General features: G+C 27.0%; 2 protein-coding genes across 4 annotated transcripts in view; one reads left to right on the top strand and one right to left on the bottom strand.

Moving 5' to 3' along the window:
• Positions 1–5663, bottom strand: part of LOC107452217 (putative aminopeptidase PLBD2) — a 41290-nt gene extending 35627 nt beyond the window's left edge. The window contains exons 1-2 of one of the 2 annotated variants that reach the window (XM_043039344.3): positions 5493–5663; positions 1309–1493 (exon numbers count right to left, since the gene is read on the bottom strand). In XM_043039344.3, the coding sequence (XP_042895278.2) occupies positions 1309–1484 (176 nt within the window). In that variant the 5' untranslated portion in view covers positions 1485–1493; positions 5493–5663. Of the gene's footprint in view, positions 1–1308; positions 1494–1567; positions 1664–5492 lie in introns of those variants that run through there. The other variant, XM_043039345.3, reaches the window with a different exon arrangement.
• Positions 5664–5669: 6 nt separating this feature from the next.
• Positions 5670–13155, top strand: LOC107452218 (sesquipedalian-2). Of its 2 annotated transcripts, none has more exons than XM_016068558.3 (2): positions 5670–5798; positions 12069–13155. In XM_016068558.3, the coding sequence occupies exon 2, from the start codon at positions 12092–12094 to the stop codon at positions 12863–12865; it is 774 nt and encodes a 257-aa protein (XP_015924044.1). In that variant the 5' UTR covers positions 5670–5798; positions 12069–12091; the 3' UTR covers positions 12866–13155. The 2 variants fall into 2 exon arrangements, with proteins under 2 accessions (XP_015924044.1, XP_015924043.1); XM_016068557.4 differs by having other exon boundaries at positions 5707–5843.
• The last annotated feature ends 12212 nt before the right edge of the window (positions 13156–25367 follow it).

Genomic DNA, 25367 nt, shown 5'->3' with positions numbered 1-25367 from the left:
AACACGTTTTAAACAGCGTTTTGAAGTAATACGATAAAAAAAACCAAGTATTTGCCTATAATGCTTAATAAGTTGGTTATTATTACTTTTTTGACGACAATAAAGCTCTACATTTACTCCATCAATGCTTTGTAGTGATTCCTACTACCTATTGTTAATAATGAATAATGCTTCTTTAATAATAATGCTTAATACTTGCGATTTAAACTTAAAATGAAACTATTGACGTAGATGTGTTTTTAATGTCATTCCTTTCATGAAATTGAATTTTGTCAAATTAAATAATACATTCGTTTCATTTTATAAATATGCAATTAAAAAAGTTGTTCTGGCATGTAAACATTTCATTCGGATTCGCAATTTTTTTAACTAACATGGTCGACAGTGCACTGCGGGCCAGAAGACCATGATCTTTGGCCAAAAGTCAAAAATTAAATTTTCAACTAAAATATGTGTAGGCAGTTTTAATGTAGCCCAAATTAAGTATTCATGATCATTCCAAACATTATAATTTACTTTTTGGACCGACGAGAGTACAATGTAATGAAAAATATGTTTAAAAAAATTTTTTTTAAATCTAACTTTTAAATTTTTATTTCAGAAATATATATAGGAATTTCACCTTACTTTCACTTACATTTTTATCAGAGTAATTAATCTGAAATTATCATACAATTTTTCAATTTGTTGGATTAGTTATTACTCTTGATAAACTTATAGTTTATATCTTATCATTTCACATTTTACAATGTTTGAATGACTTTCGAAACTTAATTCAAAAAAGCTCCACGATGTAATTAGCTAAAATTTTTGTTGTTGTCTTCTTTGATGTTTCTTCTTTCGAAAAACCCTACCCCATTTTGCCCGTATTGCAAAGGTGGACTAAATATACGGAAAAACAAAAATTATATTTTTTTTCTTCATGTTTTCACGTAATTTTGTAATTAATTCGCGTTATTTTGTAATATTACTTCGGAAATATAATTTGCTTTTCATTTTTAATATAAAATTACGAAAAGTATTATATTTTCATTGCTATATTTAATTATTTAAACGCACTATGTTTTTTTTTATTTTTGCTCGGCATATTTCAGCCGCCATTTTGTTTTTTTTGGGTATTTTTAGTGTATTTCAAAATTTTATTTATGCATTCTATTTACCTGCACATAAAAAACCCCAAATTTTGAAGCAAATTTTATCGAAATACTAATTTTGGCCACGAAACCTTGAGTGATGACCCACTGTGCAGTGCATGTAAAAATTGTGAGATAAATAATCAAGTTAAATGTTAAACGTCAGAGAGCTTACCCAGTCATAAAAATTTCATCCTTGAATGAACCATTAGCCACAGAATTCTGCACGTAGGTATCGTGAATAGTAAATTGTCTTGTCCTGTCATTATACGTAACTGATGCATACTGACTATCTGAACTCAGTACTAGACCACTATTAAGCACAGAGAATAAAAACAGAAGCAGTAACATACTTGTCACCTAGGGAGCAAAAGAATAATGAACTCGTTTTACCTTTATCGAACTATTTCAGTAAACTGATAATAATCACTTACTGTGAAATGGAATGATTAAGATCAAAGATTTTGTTAAAACGCAAAAATTCTTGCCTTTTATATCCCTAACTTTGTCACGATTATTTTATTTTTTCAGATAGTTAGCAAGATAACAATTTAAATATCATGTGGTTGTTTGTCACTATTGTTTATCTTTAACCTGAAAAAAACCCTGATGCGACAAAAATGTTCGATTTTAACATTCTCAAAATTTTTTTCTCTGAAGTTCCTAGTGTTACTTTTAATACGGACTTAATGTTTGTAATTTTCAGGAAATTATTTTCTGCTTGCTGTTTAAAGTTTCTTCAATCGAATTTCTTTACTTTTATTGTGATATCATGTGTTCGATGTTTCGAAAGTTAATGGGAACTCTTTTTGGAGCTTGAGGTACCATAGAGTTAGAACATTATTATAGGAAAAAGATGGTATAGCAATTATAAAGTCATCTCCAAACCTGATCCTCCCCACAGAATTATGAATTCTAAAGAACCTTGAAGAGACTAAAAGATACTGCAGAGATATTTTTCCCTCAGCAATTTTGCTGTTATTAGAGTACATGTGAAAAAGTTATGGAATTTTAATTATAATAAAAACATGCGTTATATCAACCGTTAATATAAATGACTATTGATATAGCAAGGGAATAAAGAAGAAAAGAGGGAGGGAAGAAAGACTGCAAATCAATGAACCAGCATTTAGTGATTATGTGAATCAGTAAATAAGTTTAAAACTGAATAAGCGAACTATTGAATGCAAATTAAAGAAGTGAGTTATTAATTAGCAAATGGAAGAAATCAGTAGGCTGGCAAATCAGTTTGTTAATGAATAGAGAGTAATTTGTAAATCCCACCTTCAAGCCATTTGGCGCATGAGGATCCAGCTTACTTCTCCATCTCTCTCCCCCCGTGTTTTGACTTGAGATCTGGCTTTCTCTAATCCTTTAAATTTGAGTCGCGGAGGATCAAGAAATAGAGGTTTCTCCTCTGAGGGGACGCAGGTTCGAATCCTAGCGGTGGCTGGTTAATATAAATTCTGCTCCCAACTCGCATCGATCACAGTGCTAACGTGAAATATCCTCAGTAGTTGACGGATCATGGATTAGAATCCCCTTGACGTCGGGCGAACCATGGGAGGTTTTCGTGGTTTTCCTCACCAAGTAACGTAAATACTAGTTAATTCCATCAAAAAGTCCTCCACGAAGGCTAGTTTGTCCCAATGCTTAAATTACGAGTTCCCTTGTCTTCTGGGTTAGTTTTAAAATTACAAGACAAAGAAGTAAGCATTAATGGTCGTTAACTCAGAATTGGGATGGTTATAAAATAAAATAAAAATCCTTGAAATTTTCCTCTTTTAAAATTCTTGTGCATTTGTCTCTGCCAAATCATTCTCAATCTTCTCCTTTTTCACTTGCCATCAGGGGCTCGAAAGAGAGAAACACGTGTTAATTTTTCTCTTGACATGCTTAGCACATGTCCAGTCCATTTTTATTTTCTCTTGTTGAAATCAACTTCTATTAAAGTGAGATTTCCTCTTTCCAATATTTATTCACTTCTTATTATATAACAGGCCCAAAAAATTGGTAGGTTTTTCTGTAATTTTAAAAAACCACAAGTTTTTGGACTTTCTAAGCCACCAAGTTTCAGAACCATGTAACTTTGCTAACTATTATTTTATAGATATTTATTTTTGTTCTGTATTAAATGCCAGTGAACTCTTCTTTTTGAAGGGGTTAAACGGCAAAAAAAAAATTATAAATAGATAAACAACAACAAAAAAAGAATAAATATAACTCTTATCACTGCAGATATAGGAGGAAAAGATTTTATTTATAGCTAGAGAGCTCTGATACATTGATCCGATAACATTGACAACAACAACATCACGTCTGAAATTCAGAGGCGAATCAGTGCTGCCAACAGATGATTTAGCAGTTAAATCATCTGTTGGCAGCACTTTTAATTAAGTTTGATTTTAGATACTTCTTTAATCAGTTAAATTTTAACTGATTAAAGAAGTATCTAAAATCAAACTTAATTAAAAGGAAGACTAAGCTATGAATTTATAAATGCCCAATCAGACCTATATTCACATACTCATCAGAAACTTGACAATGACTCAAATTTAGAACTTTATCGTGCTTTCAAAGAACCCAACATGATCAAATACATAAAAATCCAAAGAATTAAATAAGCTGGTCATGTTTTTAGAATAAACAAAGAACGTCCAACACAGAAAATATTCTTCGCCAGGCCCTCTAGAATAAGAGTTAGGGCCGACCCAATCTCAAACGGGTTGACTGGCCTAAACATGTCTACAACGGCCTCACTCTTATTTATAGTGGGGTGCAAAGAGAGATTGGAGGCTGAATAGAAATTCTGGCTACGGGCCTGACCGTTTATTTATCTTAAGGACACATAAAAATAATAGGACCTTTTTCAAATGCTGAAAAAAGAGAAAAGAAAGAAGGAAAAAACGAACGATAATTTAAGTAGTAAAAATATTGAGGGGAAGATTTTGTATACTGACTTATTTTTGTTTGTTTGTTTACCAATCTATTTCTGAAATATAAAATTTATGAATTTCAATTCTGTTTTTAAAAAAAATTAAAGAATTAAAGTGGGCATGTCCAGATCCACCCTAATATTATAATGTATTTTTCTGAACTGTTTTGTGGACATCCTATGCACCGGTACCATTCTACGCATAAAGAACTAATGCGGAAGAACATTGAATTCAGAAATAATAATTTTTAAAAAAATCAATGTTTTTTTAATCTCAGAAAGTTTCCTTAATATTTCATCTTTTTATTTATTTATTATTAGGTTATTAATTACTATTATTTATTATTAACATTATTTATTATTCTATTCGTCTATTTATAATTAGAGGGTTCAATCAGAGACGGATTAAGTTAAGAGGGGGGCTTTTGGGGCTGCAGCCCCCGACGCCTAAATTTTTTTGGGCCGATCAAGAAACCTCTAAAATTTAAGAAGTTAAGATCGATTTTTGTAATTTTCAAAAAATTATTCAATATTTTCAAGCGTAATGATTTAGAACCTTTCTTTAGAATAATAAAAACTGTATTAGTATATATTTTGAGTTTAAATAGAAAAAAATGATATTTGGTCATATTAATTCCATCAACCCCTCACTTAACTGAGCCCTTAACCCAGCGCCCTGATTTCATTTATTATCTTCCTTTTTTTTTTCCAAACCAGATACGCTAGGTTTTTCTAACTAATTTTCAGTTACAAAAACAATATAACTATCTACAAAACACTTACTGTTTTCTGGCGGTGTTTGATTATTAAAAAGATCTTACAAATTTAGTAAGAACGGAAAACTTTAATTTGTGTCTTTCGATTTTTAAAATTTGTATGTTTAATAGTTTTTATTACTGCATGACATTGATAATTTCATACAGGCTGTTTTCATTGAATCATATTTTTATGTAATTATTTTTGCAAAAAAATTAAAATCTTAAGCTTAAAGAAAACTGGAAAAGCTTACTTGTAGAATTTCATAAAAAGTTTCAATAGTCTTGAATAAAGGTAAATTTTAGCTTATTTGGAGCATAGAGGGGTGTTTTTAAATGTTTTTTTAACTGTTTTTTAAATGTTTGAATCGAAACTAAGATTATTTCGGGTGTTCCGATTTACCTCCATCTGCAGAAAAAATTCGAATAACTTTTTATTATTATTATAATAAGTAAATACAAACCCTACTGTTTCTTATTTATTTTATTTATTTATTTCACATTTAAGAACCTAGTATAAAAAGAAACTGAGGATATCCAAATTTCTAACAAAATTATTTCATAAGAAACACTGTTTCGTAAGAAATTTTTAATTAGGAGTTTCTAAATCTTATTAGAAACTTAAGAATAAGACGGATTGAAACAAAAATAAAATAAGTTTATATTTACTTTTGATATTGTTTGCTGATGCCCGATTATACCAACTGTTGTTCAAAATTAGCTCTTGATTAAATACTCACAAGCTTTTCAGCAAGAAGAAATGAAATTTAAATGATTAGCAGACATAAAAAAAAAAGTTAAATTAGTGGATTCTGAACTCTTGGCAGGATTTTGAGAGATAATGATGAAAGTCGCCAAACAGCTTTTCCCGGTGATCGAGCATGCGCGTTCGAGCATTTTCCTTGCAAGAAAGTACTGTCGCTATAAATTCTAATGGGAGTGGGAGTGAAATCTGAAGAAAACAAAGTAAACAATGTGAGTGAAGCAGCAATATGAATTTATTTTTTACTGGAAAATGAAGTTAGTGGGAGAATTATTTCTTATTTATTTCTATGAAATTATTAAGATTTTTTTTTTTTAAAGTTGGCTCCTTTTCAACATCTCTTTGCATTTGTTGACTAACTGCATGGTCGTTGTGATGATACTAAAATTATAAAAATGATTTATCATGTTTAATGTTACTGCAATCACTTAACATTGAGAGGGTGTGGCTTTATGTGTTTACCATCGGGTTTATTATTAACTATTCTCTAACAAAGGAAGTAAAAATTAATTCTTATGAAATGTTTATAGATGTAAGATGTATCATTTCTTATACATAAGAAATGATATATATTTTACAGTTCAACAGAGTCTACAAATGGAATTTAAAAATAGTTACTTAAATTGACAGTTAGTAACAGTGTATTATGGAGTACTAAATGGTGAAAATAAATACTGCTAATTTTTATATTATAATTTTTAAATAATGTGCATTCTTAAAGAAGCAGATATGAAATTTTCAAATCTCAGCATATTCTTATATTCCACAATTGAGATTAGGTCCTTGAAACCATCACCATCTCTTGCGCATTATAAATAACTAGATTATTAAGATGTTATTTAGATTGTTTATTGTGAAATCTATAATAAATATATTATTCAATTTATGTATAAAATTTAGGCAGTATGACTCTTTATATGAATAGGTAGGAAGTAAATAATGCTGTTTTTTGAGTAGACTTTTGCAATATTTTTCACAAATTGTCTACAGTTAAGCTTAGTATGACTTTTTAAACTTCATAAAATATAAACATTATACAATATTTAATTTTATACCCGAAACAATTTGGGAAACTCTGAGTAAGCACAAATATTAAAAATATGTTTAAATATTTATAAAATTCTTATTATTATTTACTTTTGTTATAAAATTCATCTCATTATTTACTTTTGTTATAAAATTCTTCTCATTATTTACTTGTTGTTTTTGTAAGCATTTAAAGTTTCATTATTTAATAGCTAATTTATATAAATGTAAAGATGTGAATTCTTAGTTAGAGATAACGTAAAACTTCTGGAAGTGTAAGAAAGAAAGAAAGAAAATAATATTTTATTACGGTAGCTTAACTGTAATATTTTTATTAAAAGTTAAGCTTCTGTTTAAAGAAAGAAACACCTCCTCAAATGATTACAACAGTTTTCAAGCTCTGTATGATTTCCAAAGAAAAACCATACATTATTTTCAATGATTAATAATAGGTTATGAAGATAATTTTTAAAATCTGTTGATTTATGTGTCATTGGTTTAATTATCACATCTTTTCATTAATTATTTCTAAATGATAGTAAAAATATCTCTTATTCATTACAAATGCACAATTACAATTCTTAAAACAATAATTATTGGAAATATTATTTACATTATTTGAAATAAGAGTTTTTAAAGTCTAAAAGAGTTTATAATATATAAAAGATTAATATATTACTCAAGAAGTTCAAGCATATTAAGCAAAATATTTTTATCTGTTAAGAAACCTTTGTTCTGCCTAACTTTAAATTAAAGTCGCCTCTCTTTTCTAATATCAGTCTGCTAAGTAAGATTAGGTTTTTGATATGACACGTCAAAAAGCTTTCAAATGCTGTCGAAATATGACAAAAACTTTGGGCAACTTTCTTTATTCTCATTAGGGACATTTTCTTAGAAGTTAAATCTTGCACAATACTTGCATTATAATTACTACAATTATAATTTATATTATTTATCATCCATAAAAATATTAAAAAAATGCTTATAAAGTTGTCAAATGCTGTCGAAATATGACAAAAACTTGGGGCAAGTTTCTTTATTTTCATTAGGAACATTTTCTTAGAAGTTAATTCTTGCACAATACTTGCATTATAATTGCTACAATTATAATTTATATTATTTATCATCTATAAAAATAGTAAAAAAAATAATTATTATGAAAAAATATTATGTTTTGGTTTGTCTACATTTTAGTATCAATTACAGCATCAATTGAAAGAATATTTTTGAATTTCGGGTTTATTCATTTGAAACTTGGAGTACAGAGGGCTTCAAAACTAGTGTTTTATAATAAAATGCTTATGGGTTATTATTGTTTTAATTAAGGAGAGAGATGGTTTTCCTTAACCTCCCATAATTGAGGCTGTTGCAGAAATACTTTACTTTTTATAACAATGTTAAGTTTCATAACTTGGAGTGGGCAAAACTTCCGTCAATTATTTTTCTCTCAAAAATTTGAATATTTTCCTTTTTTTTTTCTTTAGAATTTTCTAAGAAATTAAAAAAAGTGTTTAAACTCAAATCACAAAACTCATTTGTGAATGTGTTTTTCTTCTTACGGTTAGGGCATGCTTACGCAGTTGACTTCTTACTCAAAACATATTTATTTTAGCATTCTGTATGATCTAGTGCTGCTTTTCACTCAACATCTTCATGACGAGTATGCTATTGCTAACCTTATTCTTCAAGATGACACAAAAAAGTTTATTGGGATGAGAGATTGAGATTGGTTTTATGAACACTCAAATGCCTTATTGCATCTCGATTCCCCCGTAAAATCACTTATCTATTTTTTGGTAGAATTGTGGAACCAAAATTCCAGTTAACGGTTGCAACATGTATGCGAAACATTGTAGACTCACATTCCTGACCTGACCTAGGCAATTATCAAGTTGAGCAGCTGAGTTGCACAGTATTAAGTTACACTTTTCATTATTTCCTAAGGGATGGCCAATTGTATGTCCTGTTAGCTTATGTATCAACACTAATATAGGATTGTTAGTTACAAGGGATGGACAAAATAGCTGCCAACTCTACTGGATTTTGCCAGTTTCTCCTGGTCTACTGGTTTTATAAAAATTCTCTTGGTTTTTGTACATTTCAGGAAATTCCCTAACATTGAGTAAGTTTCCTTAAAAAAAATCCCTTTTGAGATTATTGCTTGCTTGAATATTTAAATAAATGTCACTAATACATAATAAAGTGAACTTTATTTACAAAAGTCAGTTAACTGTCTTTGAATTAAATTCCTTTTACTATTCAAAGTTATGAATAAACATAATGCATAATATTTCAATATCATTTAATGTGAAATCATAACTGGAAAATATTGGCAGTTTTTTTATTTTGATGACTAAAAATCCCTAAAATTCTCTATGTGTAAAATATTTAGTATATTTTGCAACAATTATCATGAAATTTATATTATTTCGTAAAATCTACTGGATTTCTTTCTATCTGTGTTGGCAGCTATGGAAACACTTCTATACTACTACATTTTTCATATTTCTCAAGAAATACTTAAAGAATCATTTTATACCTTTAGAAATGCTTACATCATGCAATTTCTCATACTTATCAATGAAGTTTAAGGCTTTTAGAGGTTTAAGGGATCGACAATAAATTACAAACGGAAAATAGTGTTTTTGAACATCCTGTGCCAAAAAAAATTTGGTGAACAAGTTGTTACTTGTAACAATTATTTTGGTTGTTATATGCAATAATTGCAGAAAAATTTGGTAAACCTAGCTCAAATATTTCTGAACATCTGGGCATTTTTATATAAAAAAAAAAATATTTCTTACGTTTTTTTTTGCTGCAGCTTTAAAAATATTCAATACAATTAAAAAAATTTTTAGAGCAATTTAAAATTAATTTTTAAAAAAATTTTTAAATTTAAACAAAATTCGTTGAAAATTGTGCAATATATAAGTAATTAAATTTTTTTTTTTTTTTATACTGTGAGTGTGCATGAAATTTTTTTTTTAAAAATACGAAACATTTTCTTAATTTTGTAGTGATTTGTATTTCTTAATTTTAATTTTCTTAATTTTGTAGTGAATTGGCAACTAAGGAAAAAAAAAGTCCGATTTGAATATCCTAAAAATTTCAGCAATTTTCTTAGTTTAATTTTTTTTTTAAGAAACTAAAAATGATAATGGGTTTTCTACAACAGGAGACAAAATTAAATAACAGGTGATACCTTACAATGAACGTTCATACACCGAAAAATGATTGTGTAAGGAAAAAAAAAACATTACAAAAAAAAAATCTTAATAGAGGATGATTCCCAACAATGCCTGTGTCATTTTTAATATATCTTGTTAAATAGTACGAAATAAAATTTGTGGGAAACTCTTTAACATTTTGTGCTTTCTTTTAAAACTTACGAAAATTACTTTGAAGATTCTTTAAAACCTTTAAAATATTCAAATTGAACTTTTTTTATTAATTGCCAAATACGATTCACTACAAAATTAAGATAAAACAAATTTAAATTTATCCCGCACATGCGCCGGATAAAAAAAAAAGCTAATTTAATTATTCATATCTTTACGCAATTTTAAACAAATTTTAAAGCAATACTGAATTTAATTTTAAATCGCTCCAAAAATTTTGTTTAATTTTATTGAATATGAAGTTTTTGCAAAAGAAAAAAAACGTAAGACAAAAAAAAAAAAAATAATAATAATAATTTTTTATAAAAATGCCCCGTATCTTTTTATATATTTAAGCTAGGTTTACGAAATTTTGTGCAGTTATCGCGCATAATAAACAAAATAATGGTTACACGTTAAGCATTTATTGCTAAATTTCTTGGCGTAGTAGGGCGTTCAAGAACACTATTTTCCTTTCGTAATTTGTTGTCATTCCCTCAAAACCCCTAAATATTTTAAACTTCATTGATAACTCAGAGAAATCGCTAAACCGAAGCACTTATTAATTTATAAAATGATTCTTTAATTATTTTTTGAGAGAGGTAAAAAAATGCGTTAGTTTAGAAGTGTTTCTATTATTTTGTCCAAACCACATCAGGGTTTTCAATTTTTTGACAAGAAAGACATTTGTACACTATTTACGCATTTTGCTAATTATTTAAGGTTTAACCAGTGATTCTTAACTGAATTGTTAAAAAAAAATTTTTTATTGATATATGCAGCTTTTTTTATGAGACTTTCATAAATTATTTTAATTAATATTGCAGCATTGCTAAATAATTTAAACAACTAATTCATTACGACTGCCATAATTATGTAAGTGTAAAACTTGTCCAGTCCAATAAAAATTATTATAAATTATTATTATTAACGTTTTAAATGACGCTCATTTTTATTTAAACTAACAACAATTTTGCTACTAATTTTAGTTACGAAATCTCTAAGGGTCCGAATCGCTGCTACTTCAAAATTATGAAAACTTCGAATGATAAAATACACAAATGAGAATAAATAATATCTTAAGTAATTAAATTTGAAAAATAAATGAATGCAGTGTTAGGTTTATGAGACCCGAGAGACTCGGGCTTAAGTATCTTACATTTCTGGGGCCGTGGTACACACTAAATGTTATAAATAAGTTTTTTCACGAAGTTTTCCTTGAGAACTATCTATTAGAATTATAAGTTAATAAAATTTAAGTAAATATAAACTCAAATTTTGTAATGGTTTATTAATTTGTTAAAACACTTTACTTATGTTTTGAATGTTATAATTTGCTGGCCTCTCTATATTAAAATTTGTTCACCTTAAATTTTTCTGTTCACATTTTGCCTGTTATTTTAGCTCAAAAACTAAGACTTATAATCTTGAAATTACTAAAGTGTATAAAAAAAGTGCACAAGAATTAAGATGGAACAAAAAAAAAAATTTAACTTTTGAACAACTGTTAAACTTGTTGGAAAAAATACCATACTGGCTCTACAGTTCACAGGAATGCGATTGCGGAATTAAAATTTGGCGTAAGGGCCATATTTGTTTATAAACTTAACGTAAAGTATTTTTTTTCTTCAAAATTCCAATAATTTGCTCGAAAATTATTGTAATTTTTAGTGCATTTTTGCGAAACATATCTGGATTAAACTTGTTTTACGTTAAATTTTTCTTTTGCTGCTCGAAATCTACAAGAAACTTGAATTTACAAAGATGTGTCGAAAAATGTACAAGAAGTTCGATAGAGTAATAATACTAAAAAAAAATACGATTTGATTATTAGTTAGAGAATTATTAACTGTTATACTTGTGGTAAGATGGAAGAAAAAGATTAAGGGGGAATAAATGGTTTTTTGTCAATTAAAGCTGGTTATGAGAAAAAATGAATTAACACACGGACAGGAACTGTTTTTCCACAGTTTCCACATTCTATGGCCTACTATTTATACACTATTTGAAGTTTGTAAAAAAAAAAATGTATAACAGGTGTTTAAATAGAGTGTTTAATTTAAGTTTTATTTCTTCTAGTTCTTTTATGTTTGAATGGGAAGATGAAGATAAATGAAAAAAATTTGGTAAGTTTTGCTGTCTCAAAAAGTTGCATCGATAGAGAAGGTTGGCTTGGCAAACGAGGCGAGGTCAACAAAAGCTTCCAAAAAAGATGGTGTGTCTTAAAAGGAAATCTTCTGTTCTATTTCGAAAAAAGAGATGACAAAGAGCCAGCTGGTCTAGTCATTCTTGAGGGATGCACCGTGGAACTCGCTGAAAATGAGGAAACTTATGCCTTTAAGCTTGTGTTCCACGGTGCTGGTAATAGGACTTATATTCTTTGTGCCAGCAGCCAAGAGAACATGGAACAATGGATGAAAGCTCTCGCGTCTGCTAGCTATGATTATGTCAAATTGATGGTTGGTGAATTACAGCGCCAGCTAGATGAAGCAACAGAGATGGAAAAACAAGCTTCCTTAACAGTGCCAAATCAGATGAAAGGTGGCAAGCTTCCTTCTAACAGATCTGATGGTTGTCTTTTTGGGCACGCTGCAGCTGGTGGTCGTGCTCCTAGATTCAACCCTTTTGATAAATGGAAGGCAAATGGCGAGCTTGAAGCTCCTGTCGATGGTTCTTCTGCCATGGCTACTGCTTCATCAGAAGATGATCTTCTTCATCATGGTGCAGGCTCTCGTCTTAGGTCGAGGCAACGATACCTTTTCATTGAGCTACATGAGTATTATGGCCAAATTTTTCGTAGGTTGTTCGAAGAGCAAAAGAAGAAAAGCTCTGCTCCAGCTTCCAAACCTGATCAAGATTTAATATCGTTTGCTTGATAACAATTTACTTATAAGGGCTTTAAAAAGTTTATTTAATTGTTGTGATGGACTTTTACAATCTTACAATTTTGTTATAAATTTTACTTATTGTGTTAGAAAGCATGATCTATTTATAAATATTTCATTTTATTTCATGTAAATAAATAGCGATGGATTTCTAAATTAACTCATACAAATATTTGCATTGTTGTTACATTTAATATTGACATGTTATCATTGAGATTTTTAAAACATTTTCATTATTTATATGGTAGACGAAACAAAATAAATTTAACCTTGCCAAATAATTTGTTGAATTCTTGTTTTGTTGAGTTGCCAAACAGTTGTTTCGCAATTCAACAATGCATTCATACATGCATTTACACTTTACACACTATTTGTTTCTGATAAGTGTAGTGAAAAGCTTGTCCCACCCCCACATCTTTGCGTAAATAATAGAAATGGGGTTCGATATCCAACGGCGGCATGCATCCCAATCAGATCGATAGATGCTTCAGATCAATGGATACCAGTTCATTTGAAAAGTAAAGGCTGCCTTATCGCCACAATCAGCAATTGTGGAATCCTAACCTTTGTGAAAAAACTGGCACACCAAGGACTGTTGCGATACTACTGTTATTTTGTTCTAGTCAATAAATAAAATGTATAATGAACCATTTGAAAAAAGAAGAAAAATTAATTCGCAGCTAAGATAAAGACAATTTTTCACTCTCTCATGAATCGAATAACAATTTAGTAATCGGCAAATCTCGTCGAAAACCGGATAGAAATTAAACATATATTCTGAGAATTGTGTTTTAAAATTAAAACATAATTTGAGTAGTTAAAAATTTAAAATAAAACAAAAATTAATTGTAAATAAAAAGTTTACTTAACTTATTTAAAGTATCTTTATTTGTTGAATTTTAAAAGTTAGCAATAATGTAGTAGATACGAATATAGTAAACGTGACTTTATGCTTAATATTTTCGGTTTTATACATAATTTATTGCTCCTCAGTCCTAGGATTTAAAAAAAAAATTTTTACTTCAAATGAATTAGAAATTTAAACAAAGTAAAACGTGTTAATAATTTCCTTTATGTTTTCTAATTAATATAAGAGGAAATGAATTTGCGTAAGCATGCAGAATGTCCAAGCAAAATGTGCCGAATAGTAGCGACCTCCCTTCCCGGTGCCTCTGATTGAGGGATCAGTATGGTTCTTAACTATGGTGGCTATGAATAGACCTACTACCCCAAAGGTTAAATTAATAATTAATCTTTTGTATTTTAATATTAATATAAAAACCTGTATGACTTAAATAATAAAAATTCATAATTATATATAGCATAATCGTTATTGAATTCAAATTGCAATAGCGACGCTGAAAGTCTCTTAAAAAAAAAAAAGATAGTATGGTTTTCACTTTAAAAAGATTACTCACACTATTGTCAGCTTCCTACTTTCGGAAAAGACGCACCATGCCACCCAACTCAGAAAAAAATTGCCTTTAAAAACTTAAGCACAACGTTTATATTATAGACAAGTCTCACTAAGACCAACAGCAGTGGCTGACCTAGAGTTCTATCCAGAATTTTGGGGGCAATTTTCGGTTACCTACTCACGATATTAATCTTGGCAAAACATTATTGCTTACGAACATAATTAATTTAAACATAAATAATTTTATTTATTTGATATTTTAATAACTGTAATAGTTTAATCTTTAAAATGTAACATAATGTGTACAGCAATGTATATATATACTGTTAGATTAAAATGAAATAGAATATTCTGAATAGAATGCAAGATAGGAACAATTTAAAACTTTTAATTAACTTTGTTAAAGACAAAAGTTATAATTTTTATTAACATATTGATTAAAAGATTGAGTTATTACTTGAATAGTGCAATATTTAATAATTTTTTTCAAAAAATAGTACGACGTTATTACATTTACTAAAAGTACACAACAGAAAAATAAACGTCAATCGAACTCAAAGCTTCCCGGCGAAAAGTATATTACCAAGATGATACGAAATGCTTTCTTGGTACAGTGAAACCTGCCAAGTTGACCACCCTTGTAAGTTGGACACCTGCATAAGTTGACCTCAATTATCAAGAACGGAATTTTTCCTATATAATATAAAGAAGCAAAACCTTTGTAACTTGACCACCTGTCTATCTTGTATGTTGACCACTGAAATAAGTGAATTTTGTCTAAGAGTATTATGAAATTCTATTCTAAAACCCTCATAAGTTGACCAGGAAAAAAAATTCAGAAAATTTTCTGTCATTTTGCAATCTAAGTTAAAATTTCACTTGTTTGGTGAAATAGTATAAAATAGTTAATCTAAACCCTTTTGTGAGTTGACTATCTGGGGAAACTGTAGGGGGTCAGGTTTTGACCATTTCTTTCATTCAAAACATTGGACTGATGTAAAGTCTAAACAACAGCTCCAAACAACAATGAGGGAATATTTTTTATAACAAATAGCTTTGTAAGTGTAGTAATAACAGAATAAATTTCAAATAATTTTGTTCTGTTAAAGTTTTCAAATTACATGTTTTCGTGTTCTGACATTTTAAGAAATTATTTTTATTAAACACTTAACATGCATAACTAACGAAATAATTTTTTTAAGAAAATTAGTTAAATATTAGAATTATATGTTACAAATTGAAGTTCATTCAGGTTTAAACACATTTCTTAAGATATTCATTTGGCTACTTGCTAAATAAAATTTTTAAATGAGGTGATGAAAATTATTTTTAAATATATAGCAACATGATATAGAAGACGAAAAAGTAAACAATGACACAACCCATCTATAAGTTGACCACTAAAACAATGCACCACAAGTGGTCAACTTACACAAGTTTTACTGTATTTCTTTACTTTATTCATAATTTTTAGGTCATTTCTTCAAACTTTTGTTTTGTTAGTCGTAACATGAATTTTTAATGAATTTTGTATATTTTCCATTTTAAGAGTATTTTGCTCAGAATTTTTCTCTATTAATTGCAGTAAATGAAAAATTGCATTTAATTTCCTTTTGAGAACTCCAAATTAAAAACCATTAAATAGCATTATGTAACAAAATTATTGGAAAACATTCTAATCAAATTGCGATTTTAAGAATATCAAAAACATTTGTTAATTCTATGAAATTCTGTTGTTCTTTAAGATAGTAGAGATTGATTAACTTTTATTTATCGATATTTTAAATTATTAGGTATTTATTTGGATATAATTTTATACATGAATTTCAGATTTATTTTAATTATTACTTTATGTATATATACATAAAAAAAGCACTCTCGAAAATTTAAAGGCATTATTTTTGATTTTAATGGAATTTTTAATGATTTTTAGAATTTATATTTTTAAATTTTTTAGAACATCAACATCCTAGCCCTGTTTATTGCCTACGCTGGCCATAGAGATTTAATTAGTATATAAACTCAACCCGAGTTTTTAAATTGTGCTTTCTCATAATTCATTGGCTAACTCTTTATTATAATAAGAGTCAAAAACCACAAAAGGTATTCTACTACCACACTAAGATTCAACCCTAATTATCTGGAAATAACTACTCGCCACATGGCGAGTGAATAAGAAATGTACAGACAAATAAAATAAACAATTGGTAGTTTTTTCCATCTTTTTTTATAAAAAAAAATCCTTTAATGCTAAAAGTAGTATATCAATGCAAAAAGACTCTCGAAAATAGAATTTTCATTAAAATGTCTTATGTCTCCATTCAAAATTTTGATCCTTTAGAACAGGGCTGTCCAACTGCAAAGAGCCCACGGGCCAGAATTCCGGGCACTGATCACCTGGCGGGCCGCAGTTTGAAAAAGTTGAACAATAACCTCTTGTACAATAACAATTAATAGTTGAATTATTAATTATAAAACAATGGAACAGAAGGATTATAAAACAATTTGCTTACATTTTAATGGGAAAACAGAGGCCGGTCAGCCTGAATAAGAAGTTGGCGTGCCGCACAATATGTGTTGGCGTGCCGCATGCCAGTTGGACAGCTCTGCTTTAGAATCTATCAATAAGTGATGCAAGATTCATGCGGCGGAAGGAGAGTTCTTCGACAATTCACATATTTAATTAAATTGTCACACATTTATAATATTTTTATTGTTGAAATAAATTTTTATAACCATAGATTATTTCTAATATGAATTTTTTAATATAATTTTCTGTAAGAGTGCGTTAATTATTATGAAATTAAATTGAAATGAAAAGGACCTCTATAGATATCGGTTATTGACTCGTTAGATTTGAGGAAAAAGTGGCTACTAACTGAAAATTTAAATTTTCAGGTCTATCCCAAATCATGAGCTCTTCTTGTAAGTAGGGTTCATAAATACAAAATAACATAAGTGTTAAAATGTCATGCAACAGTGTGAATAGTAAAAATAAACATAAACCAGTTAAATAGATTTATTATGAACAAAGAAAAACTGATTTGTACATTTGCAGCATTTATCAAACAAAATGATATATCTTTATGTCATCAGTTTTTACTTTTTTTTTTTATTATTTTATTTTTCTAATCAACTGTACAGAAAAGGATGGCGGAAGTTAAAAATGATATCAATGAAAGGTATGAATTCATATATATATAAATGCATCATAAATAAAAACTTTACAAGCAATAAAGAAACTGTACATTAGAGTACTTTTGAGGAAAAGTATTTAAAATAAATTCTTAGCTTACACGTGTGCAATAAAAATCTCATCGATCACAAAACATAAAAAAAAAGTATTTTAAAAAATAAATAAAAGCAAAGAATAAGAAAGCTCATTTATACAAAAGAATTAAAATCTTGGGACATAAATAAACACTGCACCGGATTAAAATCATTTCTTATTAAACAGATGATTATGATTTAAATTTCCTTTTTTTATGTAGATTTTGTAGCATTATTTTCTAAAAGGGTTCTCTTACAAATCACTACAGAGAAAAATATATGATTTATGTATAGACCATCAGAAATTAGAAATAAATAAAATCCAGAAAAATCTAGTAGTAAAATATTAAAAAAATATTCAGTTTTATTGATGAGATCATAACAAAATTTAAAAAGAAAAAATAAATGAAAATAAAATGTTATTTTAAACAAAGAATTAACATTATCTTTACAATGTTCTTCGCGGTCCTTTCTAAGTTGAATGTGCCACAGTGCAAGATGAATGAAAGAAAAATAACTATGTACAAAATCATTCGGAAGCACCTATGACACATGATTCCTCCATTTTAGGCTGAGCAGTAAATCGGTTTCGTTTTTTTTTTTGCATGTTTATGTTCTTAGTTTAAATTATTGCTGCCACAAATCAGCTATAAGCACACGAATTAAGCTCTTTCATATGCCTAATTTTAATAATTGTATTGTGAGCAATTTCAAAAATAATAACTTCCACTGGAATCCCTTTAACTCACTTCTTAAAACGACTTCATTCATAAAACATTGAAATCAAATATTTAAGATATATATATATATTATATAGAATAAATTAAACCAAAAATAAATTAATATCACAATTAAAAGCAAATATAAATATATTCATTTCAGACACACTTTACTAAAGAAATTTGGATTTTATATATATATATATTTTTTTTTAAATCAAAAGTGTCTGTATTAAAGCTTTATAAAATGTAATTATTTAAGTACTGAAGCACTGTGTTTCACAAAATATATTGCAATAAGATACACACATTTTTTTTTTATTAATTGTAGTTCTGTTTTTTAAAAAGCAAATTAAAGTTAAATTAAGTCTTTGAAAATTATAAATAAAGGAAATAAAAATTATTGACTTAAAAAGCAAATTGGAGATTAACATTATTTTAAAAGATTTTTTTCTTTTTTGTATTGCTTCATGCTGCTCAGAAAGAAACATGAAATTTAAAATCACAAAAATAAGTATCAAAGAACAAAAGAAAGATATTTCAAACATATTAGTGGTAATTCACAAAAATAATTCTGAAAATATCAGGATTGTGTGCTAATATAATGAATTTCGACAGCATTTAGTAGACACTATCAGATAAGTATATTCATAAATTAATTCTTCCCATTTTACATAAGTATTTTCTGCAACTTTTATTCTATTATTGCTTTATTAGTGAATTATTGATTTTCACTTGAGATTTTTGTGCATACAAATACCTTTTTCGTTTAAAAAAAAAAAAAATATCACATGAAAGCAAGTACAATAAATTGATACATTTTTACCAATATTTCACATTAGAATTTACACCTTCATATGGTTACAATAAGTATTGTATAAAGTAAATTTAAATAAAACATTACATAATAAGTTCTGTAATTCATAAAAACAATCACAGTAAAAAAATATAAGCTATGTGATTATGCAGAAACAACTGCCTAATTTTCCTTAAAAGGGAATTAATATCTAAAATGTATTGTAAATTTAAAAAAAAAAAAAAAATACCCAAATAACTATAACCGTGAAATAATCTTGTGTAAACATTAATTAAAACAGAATTTCTTGATAGTACCCTATGGTTTATGTTTTTTAAATAAAAGAAATAATGTTTGGGCGCTTTACATGCCAACTATACTAAGAATTGATAATTAGTTTTTTCCAAAAAAATTTCTTTACTTAATAATAACAATGAACTGCACTACAAATATGTGCACTCAAATAGTTAAATTTTTTACAATAATTTACATAGAAAAAATGAAGAAAAAACGTGAAAAGTATTGGTCATCCAGGTTTAACATTCTGTAAAAATTTTAATAATTATTAACATGCTTATTCAATGTACAGTACACTTTTATTGGGCGTAACAAGCTAATTGTAAAAAAAAAAAATCTACAATGGGGAAAAAAACCCATTGGGGATTAAAATAATATTTACATCAATGAGAAAAAGCACTTTTGAATTCGATTTTACCTCACAGATAACTTTCTACCTAATATTGCTTATAACTTGCTAAATAAAGGAAATTAAGTGATGAAATTTTTCTTGTGTTCAAAGTTTTTAAAATAAGCAATAAAAAATTTAAACATTTATCCATTTTTAGGCACTGTGACCCATTTAAACAATTGTATATTAAAGCTTTGAAATTAAAAAAAATTTTTTTAGTTATTAATGAAGACTAGTATACATTGTAACATTAATTTTAAAAAAATTATAAACTCATTCTGTGTATAAGGGGAAAATGTTTTGCCCAAATCTGCAAGTAAATTTCAACTAATCTCTGCATATTGTAGAAGTGAAATTGAGCATTCCTTTAAAACTTAAGTAAACTGCACTTACGAGATATCTTAATTGTTGTTTAACAAAGCACAACATTATTCTTCATACAGATACTGGAAGTGATAAGTTACAAATCTTTTCAGACTCAAACAAATTTCTTATTTAAGTTTACACAAATAAAGATTTTTTTTTCTTTTAATAATATCAGTAATTATGTTAGATGTAATAAATTTAAATAATAAAAAAAAATTTGCCTGAAGAAAAGTGCATATATTTTGCAGTATCAACTTAATAGTTACCGTATATCCTGGTGTACAAGTCAACATTTCAAAATTTTATGAAAATGAGGGGGTTGACTTATACACCGATATTAAAGTCAGACATTCGATGATCGTGAACTATCGATGCATAATAAACAATGAGACAGATAAAAATAACTCTGTATCAATTTAACCCTTTCATAAACTATTTTAAAAATGCTATATACAATTAACTTTGCATTTTCTCTATTTTCTTTATATATCAAGGTTCTTTTTTTTTTTTTCTAAAAAAAAAAAAACTTTCAATTATGTTCGGAAAAAAAAAAGAATAAAAAAAGTTTAGACTATTTATTCAAAAATATTTCAATATTTTTGACTTAAGAAATTAAGTATACTTAATTTTCTCATCTTCAATTTTAAAATTGTTCAAACTTTTTTTTGTGTGTGTGTGTGTGGTTAACTTCTATACTGGGATATACGGCAATTATCAGGCCTATTTTGCGTTAAGTTTGATTAAAAATATAGTATTTTAACACCTTGAATGCCCTTAGTTATTTTAAATAACTTATTTTTAATCAAAAAATTTAATAAAATGTTTACACAATCACATGGCAATAGTACTGCAAAGATCATTTCAGTTATCCTTGCATAATACCCAAATTGTCGTACAAGTAAATTAATAAAATTGCGTAAATCATTTTAAATGTTCAGATAATACAATTCAGCATAATTAAAAAATTGCAAAGCAATAAATATTTAAGGTAAGTGCAAATTTCATTAAGTCTTCATCAAAAATTGGTTTTGAACACTTAAATTTTTATTTATTATGTATTTCTTTCAATTTTAAGACATTTAATTATTTAATAGCTAATTATTATGCATCAGTCGCTTTAAGTTTAATTAAAAAAATAGTATTTAAATGCATAAGGTACTAACTTTTAACATACTGAATACTTTCAGTTAGTTTAAATATCTTATTTTAAATTTAAAAATTTGATACGTTATACAAGCATAAGGCAATAGAACTGCATAGATCATTTTAACTATCCTTGTATAATAACCAAATTGTTATACAAGTAAAGCAATATAATTGCATAAATCATTTTAATTATTCATAAAATACTATTCAGTATAATTAATAAATTGCAATGTACTGAATAAAGGTAAGATGAAATTGTATTAAGTTTTTGACAAAAATTGGTTTTGATAATTTAAATTTTTTTCCCTTCAAATTTTTAGAGTATTAATTATTTAATAGCTATTTATTATGCATTAATCACTTTAAGTTTAATTAAAAAAAAAAAAACAGTATTTAAATGCTTAAAGTACTTACTTTTTAACACCTTGCCTTAGTCATTTTAAATATTTTTTATTTTTAACTTAAAAATTTGGCATTATGTTATATAGTCACAAGGCAATAAAACTGCATAGATCAATTTAATTATCCTTGAACAATACCCCAATACTCCTACACATAATTCAATAAAATTGCATAGATTATTTTGAATATTCATAAAATATAATTCAGCATGATTAAAAAATTGCAATGTAATAAACATCTAAGGTAAGAACAAATTGCATTTAGTGTTCATCAAAAATTGGTTTTCAGATTAAAAAATTTTTTCCTGTCAATTTCTAGATTATCAATTACATAATAGCTCCTTATTATGCATTAGTCACTTTAAATTTTATTAAACAAATAATATTTAAATACTTAAGGTACTTACTTTTAACACCTAGAATGCCCTAGTTATTTTAAATAACTTATTTTTAATTCAAAAATTTGATAATAATGTTATACAATCATACGGCAATAGAACTGCATAGATCATTTTAATTATCATTGTATAACACTTAAATTGTCATACAAGTAAAATTGCATAGTTCATTTTAAACATTCATAAAACACAATTCAGCATTATTAAAAATTGCAATGTAATAAATATTTAAGGTAAAAGCAATTGGATTAAGTTTTCATTAAAAATTGGCTTCGATCATTTAAAAATATTTCTGTTGTTTTTTTGGTCAATTTTTAGAGTACTAATTACTTATTAGCTATTTATTATTCAATAGTTGCTTTGAGTTTTATTAAAAGCAAATATTTAAATACTTAAGTTATTCACTTTTAACACCTTGCCAATAGTTATTTTAAATAACTTATTTTTAATTCAAAAATTCGACATGTTATACAATCATAAGGCAATGAAACTGCATAGATCATTTTAATTATCGTTGTATAATATTCCAATTGTCATACAAGTAAATCAATAAAATTGCATAAATCACTTCGAATATCCATATAATACAGTTCATTATCATTAAAAAATTGAAATATAATAAATATTTAAGGTAGGAGCAAATTGCATTAAGTCTTTGTCAAAAATTGGTTTTGATTATTTAAAATATTGTAAATTTATACAGTATTAATTATTTAATAGCTATTTTAATTACTTAATAGCATTAGTCGTTTTAAGTTTGATTTAAAAAAATAGTATTTAATTCTTTTAACTGTCCAATACCTCAACAAGACATTCTGGAAACAAGTTATTTTTATTTTAGAAATTTTTAAATTCCTTAAATAAAATACATTGATAAGGCATTGGGAAAACAATTAAAATTAAGGACAATTTTAAACACCTTGAATGCCCTTAGTTATTTTGAATAACTTCAATTCAAAAATTTGAATTATATTTTAAAATGCAATCGTAAGTCAATAAAACTGCAAACTTCAATTATCCTTATATGATACAAAAATTATCATACAAAAAAAAATCTATAAAATTGCATAGATTTTTTTTTTTTTAAACATATTCTGTTTTTACGGTGTTTATTACTTAAAAGCTTTTTATTATGCACTTGTTAGTTTACACACTTAAGTTTAATTTTAAAAAATAATATCCCTGATCAATACTACAAAAAGATATTCTGAAAACAAACTATAGTTTTTGATTTAGGAAATTTTTATTTCCTAATATATATTGATAAGTAAATATGGAAATAATTCTATATATATTATGATAATTATATATATATATATATATTGATAAGTAAATATGGAAATAATTCTAAAATTTAAGACCAATTTTATAACACCTTGAATTAATTTGACTCATTTTAAAATGTTATACAATTATTAGTCAATGAAACTGAATAGATCATTTTCAATATTCTTGTATAACAGCCAAATTATCACACAATAAATTGATAAATTTGCATGAATCCTTTTAAATATGTCTAGTTTTAAAGTATTAATTACTTATCATGCATTTGTAGCATGAAGTTTGATTTAAAAAAAAAATAGTTACTCAACTCCTTAAGGTAAATTTTTAAACAGCTTGAATGTCTTAGTTATTCCAAATAACTTTAGTTTTTAATTTAAAAATTTGACTTTTAACTGCACAGATAATTTTAATTATTATTGTAATAATACACAAATTCTCATAAAAATAAGTCATTAAAATTGCATAGATCTTTGTAAATATAGTCTATTACAAACCATTCTCAAGTGTGAATTCAGAAATTTTTCACAATTAGAGGCCTCGCTTTCCTTACAATGATAATTTCATAATAATTAGGTTAAAAATATCAAATAAACAAAAATATTTCACCCAAGAAACAAATATTTTTTACAGCATTAATTATACAACAGCTATTTATTATATCTTCGTTGCTTTAAGTTTGATTTATAAAAAAAATAGCATTTAATTCCTTCTGCTGCTTGATACCTCGATAAGACATTTTAAAATGTTGCACAATATTAAGTCAACAAAACTGCTTAAACCATTTGAATTAACCTTTTAAAATATTCAATTTGTTATACAAATAAGCCAATAAAATTGCATAGATTATTTTAAATATCCACATAACACAGTTCAGCATGATTAAAAAATTGCAATGTAATAAATATTTAAGGTAAAAGTAAATTGCATAAGTCTCCTACAAAAATTGGTTTTGATTTTAAATAGATTATTTTTCGAGGTGAATTCATTTAATTTTTAAACTGTACATTCTAAAATTTATTTGCATAGATTTTTAAAAGGACACTTTAGAACCAACACACTTTGTTAAAATCGTCAGAAAACTACAACACATGCATATTTTGTTTTTTTACATTTAAATTTTTCTAAGACATGAATGTTCACTATACATGTTTTGTTCGCATAACACGAGTGCATAATTTAAAATTCCTTTTGCCAGACTTATTGCTCAGCCAATCCAAAACTATCTTATTCCCCACAATGCTACTTTAAAAACATATGTAAAAATAGGTATGAGTGATAAATAAAGATGTTAAATGATTTTTTTATGCATAGATTTATGCATAGTCTTTTTTACTTTTTAAAGATCTCTTTCGATTTGCTGGCAGTGGGAAACTAATGAAAAGTAGTAAAAATCAAGACTCCAGCATACCTTTGCTAAGATGGCAGTACCATACAATCTCCTATCATTTATTTTAGTTTTGGGCTCCTACAGCTTTCAACAACACAGAAGGACATTTACAAGAGTTTAATACATGATTTGTAAAAAGATTTGTATACTTATGGTAACTGTACATTGCTTTATACAAAATCAACGATCGAGATACGATTGTTCAGAGTTCCGTGGTATTAAACTACGGTTATCTAATAAGTAGCATTATATCTAATTTTGGCGTGGGAGGGCGCCAATCCTTCTGCATGTGACCAGACGCCCTATATATATATATATATTTATTTATATTTATTTTATTTATTATATATACAAAATAAATAGTAATTATACTTTTCATTCGTCACTAACCATTAACAAAAGGTTCTCTCATAACACATTCTCAAACCATAGTTCCACTCAAGTTTTTTATGTATATATATATATTTATGTATAATACGCTACCACAAAAAGGTAGTCCATTTTTATATAATATGTGCATTTTATACATTGCAGAACATTTTCATACCAGAAGGGGGGACTTCTCTCAAAAGTTGGAACTTTACAACCTCTCTATATATATTTATGATACATGGTTCTGGG

The sequence above is a fragment of the Parasteatoda tepidariorum genome, chromosome 7, assembly GCF_982258835.1.
Source record: "Parasteatoda tepidariorum strain Cologne lab strain chromosome 7, Ptep-v5.0, whole genome shotgun sequence".
Taxonomy (NCBI): domain Eukaryota; kingdom Metazoa; phylum Arthropoda; class Arachnida; order Araneae; family Theridiidae; genus Parasteatoda; species Parasteatoda tepidariorum.
This window is presented reverse-complemented; position numbering and strand designations above follow the sequence as displayed.

What these genes read in the sequence shown, in the direction of transcription:
- LOC107452218 (XM_016068558.3), top strand. Translation starts at nt 12,092, where the DNA reads ATGAAGATAAATGAAAAAAATTTGGTAAGTTTTGCTGTCTCAAAAAGT.